Genomic DNA, 11631 nt, shown 5'->3' on the forward strand with positions numbered 1-11631 from the left:
GTATGATAAGTGCTGTATGAATAAAGTTTGATTGAGCAAATTAACACCAATGTTTTTAAATACAATTTACAGTACAATTGAAAAATAAATTATTTTAATGACAATATAAAATAATTTAATCATTTTTTAAATGTAATTATTCTTTTTTTATTTATAAATCCAACAAAATAATACACAATAATACCATAATAATGCAATTTCAATTCCAAAATCAAATCCGGCCCAGCAACATTCAGAATAGCAATCAACAGACCAATGGAGAGGACACACCAACATGACACAAAACAATCCAAACATAGTCAAACAAAATGAATAATATTTAACAACAGTAACAATATTAATAAGAATTCATACATAGCACTGATTAGAAATCCCTCATTGACATTATCATCACAGCAATTTATTTAAAAAAAATTAAAAATTAACAATAGTGTCACAGTGGCTTACACTTGCATGTAAAATGTAATTTGATGAAAACAGTTTAATCAAAATAAAAAAATTCATAAATCTAAATGTTGCTTTTATTTTAATCAATTAACTAACAAAAAAAATACATTAAGTTTGCATGTCCTCCCCATGAATGCGTGGGTTCCCTCCGGGTACTCCGGCTTCCTCCCACCTCCAAAAACATGCACCTGGGGATAGGTTGATTGGCAACACTAAATGGTCCCTAGTGTGTGAATGTGAGTGTGAATGATGTCTGTCTATCTGTGTTGGCCCTGTGATGAGGTGGCGACTTGTCCAGGGTGTACGCCTCCTTCCGCCCGATTGTAGCTGAGATAAGCACCAGCGCCCAAAGGGAATAAGCAGTAGAAAATTGATAGATGGATGGAAAAATACATTAAGTCAGTTAAATTCAAATTTCAAAGAGAGAATGTAGCAAATGGAATATATTAAATTTACATATTTTTGATAAAATTAACTAACTACTTACAGTATCTAATAGTTATACTGTTAGTTTCAGCAGATGTTGCATTAACCGTGCAGGATTTCTTAGACTTCTTATGAATAATGAATGTTCATCATCCTCAAACACTCCCCTACCAATTGGTGTGGTCACTGCAGGTGGTGCTGGGTCCTCTCATCGCCATCGCACTCAAGATCTCCAACATTCACGAGAGGACGGGAAGCAATGGCCCGAACGTTATCACATGAGTAGAAAACACTTTTTGCATCTCCCTGCTTACCATGTGTCCTCTGCAGCTTCATTCCGTGCACGCCCACCGAGGCGCTTACTTTCAACTATTTGAAGTAAAAATAACAAAAAAGACTAATAAATGACCACTATCTCGTGTGTCACTTATAGCCATCAACAGGGAGCTATTTACGTAATTATGGATCAATCATGACAAAAAGCATATTCATCAATGTGCATGGGCCTTCTATTTCATGTTTTATTGAGGAAATATTAACAAAACCTTCATGCTGAGCGTCTTGTTTCCACACTTTTCCCATGTGGTTTGTATGCCCCACTATATGTAACACTATGGAGTCAAATCAGGCAATGCATCACTAATAAATCCTTGCCAAATCAATTCGGAGTGCCTTGTATATCAAAATTTGATAGGATGCAAAAATACTTCATTCATATTAATGATGTTTCTCAATTATGTTTTTTGTGTGCCTTTTGGTATTTGGGCTTTAGTGAACATATTTTGTGTAGTGTTTTCCAAGATTTAGTTTGATTTAGATAGAGCAAAGGCTTGTGCAGTCGGAAGTCAAAAGGTTCCGCTTAAAGATAAGAAAAACAGTGTGGATCTTTACGAGGCCTGAAATTGACACTGAGAACAGGAACTTGTAAACACGCTGATTGCCGTGGTTATGAGTTGAGGATGTGCCAATGGATATATACGCACAAATGTCTTCACACGGTCAACTCCTTCTTTACCAGCTACTTATCACACCGTCAGAACTTTTACGATTTTTTTTTTTTTTTTTTTACAATATCACAGGCTATGTCTGAAGTGCCTGGATTAGAATCCGTGGCAAACTCAATCATAAAAATGAGTCACAAGTCAACCACGCAAAAAAGAATGGGTGTAAAAAGAAAGTCAATTTTCGAATGAATCACAATTCTTATTTGTAACAATTCCTATTCAATTAATAATTAAAAAAAATAAAAATATGTATATTTGTTTATTTGTCCTTTCCAGCTAAGCAAATCATATTTGTGATGTTGATGCCCATATTTGCTGTACAGATAAGTAAGTAATACAAACATTTATCAAAGCTGTTTGTCTATTTTATGGAGGAATGTAGTTAATCATAGAACTGGCATCTAGTGTTATTAAAAAAAAGTATTGATTATAAATCAATAATTATTTTGAATCGAGAATTGTTTCTGGATCAAAATGTTACCCCAAGAAGAATCAAATCGAATCGAATGGTGCCCAAAGATTCAATGCCCCCAAAAAGTCTAATAAATCTTCTTAATATTTCAAATGACACACGACCCCAAAAGGGACAAGCGGTAGTAAATGGATTGATGGATGATTGGATGGATATTTTTAGATAATTTTGATTAGCTGTGAGTTTGTAACTATGTTGAAAAACATTAGTGGTTAGTTTTATATATATATATATATATATATATATATATATATATATATATATATATATATATATATATATATATATATATACATGTGTGTACATGTATACTGTGCATATATATATACTATATATATACGTGTATATATATGTATGTAAAAATTGTATATATATAAATATATACACACATATAAACCCTGCAAATATTGTATATAAGTGTATGTATATGTGTTTATACACATTTATATGTATGTATACACACATATACTATACATACAGACATCTATATATGTATATATATATATTTATATATACATATGTGTGTAAATATATATGTGTGTGTGTATATATATATATATACTGTGTATATATATATATATATGTATTTATATATATATACATGATTGTATAAAAAATAAAAAATAAAAAATAAAAAAAAAAATATATATATATATATATATATATATATATATATATTTGAAAAAACAGTAGCGATCAAAAGTTTACATACATTTGTAAAGAACATATTATCAGTCCTATCTACAGTTGTATACATTATTGGAAACTCAAGACATTATGCTCTTTACCAGTGTATGTAAACTTTTGACCATGACTGTATACATATAATGGTACCCAAATTTCAATGCGAACCTGACTATGTTCTATTGAAAAGACTGTGATATCTAGCAGTACTAACGTTGTACATGGTTATTGGGTTGCCCCTAATGTTTTATTGCTTTGAACTTTATAAACGGTCGTAGAATGACTTCATCCTCTATTATTAGGACTAGATGATGTGATTCAGTCATCAGAGACATTATCCATTCATTTGCAACTACTATTATGGTGAACATAAAAGTCAGTTGATGGTGGAATATTCTCACAAAAATCTGAAAATGTTGTTTATTGGTAAACTGTCCAGCATGACATGACACACTCCAGAAAAAGGAGAAGTAACCATGTGTACATGTACTATTACCTTACACCAATGGTTCTCAACCTTTTTTCAGTGATGTACCCCCTGTGAACATTTTTTTAATTCAAGTACCCCCTAATCAGAGCAAAGCATTTTTGGTTGAACAAAAGAGATAAAGAAGTAAAATACAGCACTATGTCATCAGTTTCTGATTTATTAAATTGTATAACAGTGCAAAATATTGCTCATTTGTAGTGGTCTTTCTTGAACTATTTTGAAAAAAAGATTTAAAAATAACTAAAAACTTGTTGAAAAATAAACAAGTGATTCAATTATAAATAAAGATTTCTACACATAGAAGTAATCGTCAACTTAAAGTGCCCTCTTTGGGGATTGTAATAGAGATCCATCTGGATTCATGAACTTAATTCTAAACATTTCTTCACAAAAAAGAAATCTTTAACATCAATATTTATGGAACATGTCCACAAAAAAATCTAGCTGTCAACACTGAATATTGCATTGTTGCATTTCTTTTCACAGTTTATGAACTTACATTTATATTTTGTTGAAGTATTATTGAATAAATACATTTTACAAAGGATTTTTGAATTGTTGCAATTTTTAGAATATTTAAAAAAAATCTCACGTACCCCTTGGCATACCTTCTAGTACCCCCAGGGGTACGCATACCCCCATTTGAGAACCACTGCCTTATACAAACAATAGAAACACAGACAAGTCAGTGTCAATGTCTTGATGCTCCCTTGGCTGTCCTTGGATCGACCATGTGTGTCATGTTGTGTAACCACATATCTCGGCACTATTGTGCAAATGCCCGGCCTTAGTCACTTGGGGGTGCATCATGCATGTTTAGAACTCTTCCTCCATTCTGTGGACCCCACTCTCTCTCATCCACACATCCCAAAGGAAGCCTCAGTCCTTTCCTCAGGATACAGACTGTAAGGAGGCGGCTGCTCCCAGCTCCATGTGCAGTCTGGACTCTGAGCGCTGTCCCGGCTGTAGAGTGGAGGTGCCAAGCCCAAGATCACCTGCACCTCCTCCAGGATCAGTTCTTCTCCTGGATGTGGACTCTGGTGGCCCCCCTGGAACTCCTGATAGGCGGGGGGGAAGGAGCTGGGTCTTCTTTGTATTCAAATAGAACAATGGGTGGTTAATCACATCTGATATCACGGATATTATATCGATTGCAGGTTAGCTATATTTTTGTAATATTCAGGATATGTTCACTAAACTTGTTGGTGCACATTTATTTCCTTTTTCTCGTTTGGATTAGTCACAGATGAATAAAAAACAAAAATGGTAAAGTCATGTCGGTGACTGCGTGGGTTACCTCCGGGTACTCCGGCTTCCTCCCACCTCCAAAGACATGCACCTGGGGATAGGTTGACTGGCAACACTAAATTGGCCCTAGTGTGTGAATGTGAGTGTGAATGTTGTTTGTCTATCTGTGTTGGCCCTGTGATGAGGTGGTGACTTGTCCAGGGTTGGCATACTTGCCAACCTTGAGACCTCCGATTTCGGGAGGTGGGGGGCGTGGTTAATAGTCAAGTATTTCATATATATATATATATATATATTTATATATATATATATATATATATATATATATATATATATATATATATATATATATATATATATATATATATATATATACACACACATATATATATATATATATATATATATATATATATATATATATATATATATATATATATATATATATATATATATATATATATATATATAAAAATAAATCGCACGTACCCCTTGGCATACCTTCAAGTACCCCTAGCTGTCAACACTGAATATTGCATTGTTGCATTTCTTTTCACAGTTTATTAACTTACATTCATATTTTGTTGAAGTATTATTCAATTAATATATTTACAAAGGATTTTTGAATTTTCGCTATTTTTATAATACTTTTAAAAAATCTCACGTACCCCTCGGCATACCTTCAAGTACCCCCAGAACGAAATGTCAAATCATTCTGTGCAATTTAATTCAGAGTATTTTTTTTAAATTAAGATTGTTTTACATGCTTTACATGTAGATTACATCATTCAAGGTGTAAATATAACTGAACAGAAAAATTTATTGTTCAATTAAAAAAAACACCCCCCCAAAAAAACACAAGTGGTCGCGATAATGTGACATAAGCTGAAAATTGAAGTACCGTATTTCCTTGAATTGCCACAGGGCATACAGTATGCGCCTGCCTTGAATTACTGCCGGGTCAAACTCACTTCCCAAAATAGTTAGCGCATGCTTAGTATTACCGCTTGGTCAAATTCGTGATGTCACGAGTGACACTTCCCCTGTCATCATACGCAAATACGGTATTAGCTTTCACTGTTATGCTGATGACACCCAACTCTACATGCCCCTAAAGCTGACCAACACGCCGGACTGTAGTCAGTTGGAAGCGTGTCTTAATGAAATTAAACAATGGATGTCCGCTAACTTTTTGCAACTTAATGCCAAAAAAACGGAAATGCTGATTATCGGTCCTGCTAGACACCGACCTCTATTTAATAATACAACTTTAACATTTGACAACCAAATAATAAAACAAGGTGACTCTGTAAAAAATCTGGGTATTATCTTCGACCCAACTCTCTCCTTTGAGTCACACATTAAAAGCGTTACTAAAACGGCCTTCTTTCATCTCCGTAATATCGCTAAAATTCGCTCCATTTTGTCCACTAAAGACGCCGAGATCATTATCCATGCGTTTGTTACGTCTCGTCTCGATTACTGTAACGTATTATTTTCGGGTCTCCCCATGTCTAGCATTAAAAGATTACAGTTGGTACAAAATGCGGCTGCTAGACTTTTGACAAGAACAAGAAAGTTTGATCATATTACGCCTGTACTGGCTCACCTGCACTGGCTTCCTGTGCACTTAAGATGTGACTTTAAGGTTTTACTACTTACGTATAAAATACTACACGGTCTAGCTCCAGCCTATCTTGCCGATTGTATTGTACCATATGTCCCGGCAAGAAATCTGTGTTCGAAGGACTCCGGCTTATTAGTGATTCCTAGAGCCCAAAAAAAGTCTGCGGGCTATAGAGCGTTTTCCGTTCGGGCTCCAGTACTCTGGAATGCCCTCCCGGTAACAGTTCGAGATGCTACCTCAGTAGAAGCATTTAAGTCTCACCTTAAAACTCATCTGTATACTCTAGCCTTTAAATAGACCTCCTTTTTAGACCAGTTGATCTGCCGCTTCTTTTTTTTTCCTATGTCCCCCCCTCCCTTGTGGAGGGGGTCCGGTCCGATGACCATGGATGAAGCACTGGCTGTCCAGAGTCGAGACCCAGGATGGACCGCTCGTCGGGACCCAGGATGGACCGCTCGCCTGTATCGGTTGGGGACATCTCTACGCTGCTGATCCGCTTGAGATGGTTTCCTGTGGACGGGACTCTCGCTGCTGTCTTGGAGCCACTATGGATTGAACTTTCACAGTATCATGTTAGACCCGCTCGACATCCATTGCTTTCGGTCCCCTAGAGGGGGGGGCTTGCCCACATCTGAGGTCCTCTCCAAGGTTTCTCATAGTCAGCATTGTCACTGGCGTCCCACTGGATGTGAATTCTCCCTGCCCACTGGGTGTGAGTTTTCCTTGCCCTTTTGTGGGTTCTTCCGAGGATGTTGTAGTCGTAATGATTTGTGCAGTCCTTTGAGACATTTGTGATTTGGGGCTATATAAATAAACATTGATTGATTGATTGATTGATCATTTTCAAAATGGAGGAGGCTGATTTCAATACCGGTAATTTGAAATCGCATAAAGGGAAGAAGATTAAGAGCTATTCAGTAGGATTTAAGGTCCAAGCTTACATCACACTCAAATGTTTACTGCATGCCTTTGGTAAGTGCCGAAGTGAGAAGAGGTTTTAAAATAAATTAACGCATGCTTACTTTTACCGCATGCCTTTGGTAAGCGCAGGAGTGAGAAGAGGTTTGAATTAATTAGCGCCCCGGCGGCAATTCAAGGACATACGGTATATCTGTTAATCACTGTCGCACGATTGCACCTGCGAGCTATCAAAATAGATATATACAGTGGGGCAAAAAAGTATTTTGTCAGTTGCCGATTGTGCAAGCTCTCCCACTTAAAATTATGACAGAGGTCTGTAATTTTCATCATAGGTACACTTCAAGTGTGAGAGACAGAATGTGAAAAAAAAATCCATGAATTCACATTGTAGGAATTTTAAAGAATTTATTTGGAAATTATGGTGGAAAATAAGTATTTGGTCAACCATTCAAAGCTCTCACTGATGGAAGAAGGTTTTGGCTCAAAATCTCACGATGCATGGCCCCATTCATTCTTTCCTTAACACGGATCAATCGTCCTGTCCCCTTAGCAGAAAAACAGCCCCAAAGCATGATGTTTCCACCCCCATGCTTCACAGTAGGTATGGTGTTCTTGGGATGCAACTCAGTATTCTTCCTCCAAACACGACGAGTTGAGTTTATACCAAAATGGATACATGGATGATACAGCGGAGGATTGGGAGAATGTCATGTGGTCAGATGAAACCAAAATAGAACTTTTTGGAGTTGCATCCCAAGAACACCATACCTACTGTGAAGCATGGGGGTGGAAACATCATGCTTTGGGGCTTTTTTTCTGCTAAGGGGACAGGATGATTGATCCGTGTTAAGGAAAGAATGAATGGGGCCATGTATCGTGAGATTTTGAGCCAAAACCTCCTTCCATCAGTGAGAGCTTTGAATGGTTGACCCAATACTTATTTTCCACCATAATTCAAGAATAAATTATTTAAAATTCCTACAATGTTAATTCCTGGATTTTAATTTTTTTCACATTCTGTCTCTCACAGTTGAAGTATGATGAAAATTACAGACCTCTGTCATCATTTTAAGTGGGAGAACTTGAACAATCGGTGGCTGACTAAATACGTTTTTCCCCAATGTATGTTGTATTTCAGTTGTTTAAGTGACATAGTAAATCATGTCTGAGTGGTTTAGTATTGTTGTTAAAAGATAAATGAGGTACGGAATTATGAATTACATTTTTACCCAATTAGAATTTATTTTGATGTATTATTTATTTTGACCTAGAAGCAATTGCAGGTCACTGACCTCTCGATGGTGTACACTTGGATGTCATGTTGTAGTCTTCTCCTCCGATACACTTTGCTCTTCATGCGGTGGCAGAAGCTCCAAATGACGCCGGCAAAGATGGCCAAGAAGCCCAACACCATCAGGAGGTAAGCAAGGATGAGTGCCCATGAGTCTACGTCGTTGTCGTCGCCGCCGCCCTGTTGGGACAGAAGGTAGGCCATGCAAATCAACGCAAAGCCAACGCAGGGCATCATGACACGCAGCAGGCAGCACAGGTGCTTCTTCACGTTCTTCATTCTGGTTTCTCTTCAGAAATGTCTTCACTTCTCGTGGACGTTGACTGACTGCAACTTTCTCTGCAAGCAGTGTAAAGGTATGTGAGTGTAGTAATGTCCTGGAGGTGCAGCCCCTGTGGTTGTTTATTAACACAGTCTTAATTTGTCTGCAGATGCACAAAAACAAATCTTTGGAGAAATACATTAAAAAGGAGCTAAAGCTTCATTCCAAATAATGAGATGAGTAATTATCGGTTTAATGCTATTGATTGGCTCATCGTGCATCTAAAACAGCACATTATTACCAGGAGTCATGTCAGTAGAGGGCGCTGTTAGTCACATAATGCTTAAATTGGGCAACATTACATTACTCACCAAGGACAGTCAAAAACAGAAAGTCTGAACTTTGACACAGCCTAGTTGAAAAGTCATGACGTTATGTTTTCCATTCTTCATGCTAACAAATAGATAGAAAACAATGGTAAAGTTAGTTCATTTTACCCACTTCCACGCACACTATATTAGAATTAAATACATCTAGATCAGGGGTGTCCAAACTTATAGGTTTAGAGGCCGCAATGGGCTAAAGCTGACTGCATGTAAAGTAATTATATATATATATATATATATATATATATATATATATATATATATATATACATATATATATATATGTATGAATATACATATATATGTGTGTATATATCTATGTGTGGATATATATATATATATATATATATATATATATATATATATATATATGTGTGTGTGTGTATATATATATATATATATATATATATATATATATATATATATACACACACACACACACTATGGACTGGACTCTCACTATTATGTTAGATCCAGTATGGACTGGACATTCACAATTTTATGCTAGACCCACTTGACGTCCATTGCATCCAGTCTCCCCTAGAGGGAGAGGTGATCACCCACACCTGCGGTCCTCTCCAAGGTTTTTCATAGTCATTCACATTGACGTCCCACCGGGTTGTGAGTTTTTCCTTGCCCTTATGTGGGCTCTGATCCGAGGATGTCGTTGTGGCTTGTGCAGCCCTTTGAGACACTTGTGATTTAGGGCTATATAATTAAACATTGACATATATATATATATATATATATATATATACATATATATATATATATATATATATACATACACATATATATATATATATATATATATATATATATATATATTGACATATATATATTGACATATATATATCTATATATATATAGATATAGATATATATATACACAATGTATACAATATTTATACAGTTCTGAAGTTAGTCCATCCATCCATCCATCATCTTCTGCTTATCCGAGGTCGGGTCGCGGGAGCAGCAGCCTAAGCAGGGAAGCCCAGACTTCGCTCTCCCCAGCCACTTCGTCCAGCTCTTCCCGGGGGATCCCGAGGCGTTCCCAGGCCAGCCGGGAGACATAGTCTTCCCAAAGTGTCCTGGGTCTTCCCCGTGGCCTCCTACCGGTTGTACGTGCCCTAAACACCTCCCTGAAGTTAGTGTACTTATATATACACTATACCAGGGGTAGGGAACCAATTGTTCTCGAGCCATATGTGGCTCTTTTGATGACTGAAGCTAATTTGATTATCGTGGTCGTCTTGAATCAGTTAACAGCAACAAATGAGGGACAACAGTAAGGGCACTTTTGTTTTCATGTTTTATGTATCTTTTTTGTAGAACTTGAAACCTAGAAAACAACTTATTTTAAAGCAACAGTAAGGTAACATCTTTTTCACTGTTTTTGTTGCTCAAGGGTTGCCCCAGAAACACCAGTGATGCATGTCTCCTTATTACATGCTAGTGTACCATCGATATGGTTGAAAAGTTTTTTTTTGAGGTCAAATGACAATGTATTGTTGCCTTGATGATGCATCAGCGTGAATGCTAATCTGCATATTGTGCAGTGTAATGAATTAAATCACATACACGCTGGCTTTTTACTGGCACTGTTTCAGCACTCTTATCAGTGAGAGAAGTAATCCTCTGAGTGGAAATCATCGTGGCTTGTATGTGACAATTGCATCACAGCAGGATAACACATCCTGATATTTGATTGCAGCAAATCAATCACGCAATGCATCTTAATTGTGACACTAACTCCCTGATAGACTATACAGTAGATTAGATCATTCACATAGTCAAACAGCCTGTTGTTCAGAACAGGATATGAACATCATGTTGTGTAGTTATGACAAGTTATGGTCACGAGAAAACATCTCTGTGTGAGATGTCGATGGCTTGAATTTGTGCATGGACTCAATGCATGCATTAGATCATAGGCCTGCATGCAATTAGAGTGAGTGTGCGCATGCACATGCACACATACTTCTTTTAGACCTCATTATGTACTGATAATAATAGACAGAGGGTCATTAGTGATGAATGAAGGCCGGTTATTAATCAAATGGACCTGATGACGACCTGCTATCTGCTCTTTGAGATTAATAATACACATTATAGTTAGACTACGCACTGTCATTGTGCACAACTTTGCACATAAAGGCCTCCGCAGGATAGATAGATATCACTTATTTTTTTGTTTACATAATCAATCGTTCATTTTTGTCACGTGATTTTTATCTGCAGTACATCGGAAGCCCCCATGAGGGCGTGGAAGAGCTCTTGCGGTGGGATGATGTTCAGAAAAAGATAGTGTATAGTATAGTTTAAGCGTCTAGAACTGCATTAAAGAAATATATGTAATATTGTGAATATT

General features: G+C 36.6%; 2 protein-coding genes across 2 annotated transcripts in view; one reads left to right on the forward strand and one right to left on the reverse strand.

Moving 5' to 3' along the window:
- pgm5 (phosphoglucomutase 5) overlaps nt 1–1535 on the forward strand; it is a 74198-nt gene extending 72663 nt beyond the window's left edge. The window contains exon 11 of the mRNA XM_061900676.1: nt 1066–1535. Within this exon, the coding sequence (XP_061756660.1) occupies nt 1066–1155 (90 nt within the window). The 3' untranslated portion in view covers nt 1156–1535. The remainder of the gene's footprint in view (nt 1–1065) is intronic.
- A 2538-nt stretch (nt 1536–4073) lies between these two features.
- Nucleotides 4074–8889, reverse strand: LOC133557900 (transmembrane protein 252-like). Its single transcript, XM_061908868.1, has 2 exons — nt 8612–8889; nt 4074–4612 (listed from the first exon to the last, which is right to left on the reverse strand). The coding sequence occupies exons 1-2, from the start codon at nt 8887–8889 to the stop codon at nt 4378–4380; spliced, it is 513 nt and encodes a 170-aa protein (XP_061764852.1). The 3' UTR covers nt 4074–4377.
- Nucleotides 8890–11631: the final 2742 nt, after the last annotated feature.

Source organism: Nerophis ophidion, linkage group LG01, assembly GCF_033978795.1.
Source record: "Nerophis ophidion isolate RoL-2023_Sa linkage group LG01, RoL_Noph_v1.0, whole genome shotgun sequence".
Lineage (NCBI taxonomy): Eukaryota > Metazoa > Chordata > Actinopteri > Syngnathiformes > Syngnathidae > Nerophis > Nerophis ophidion.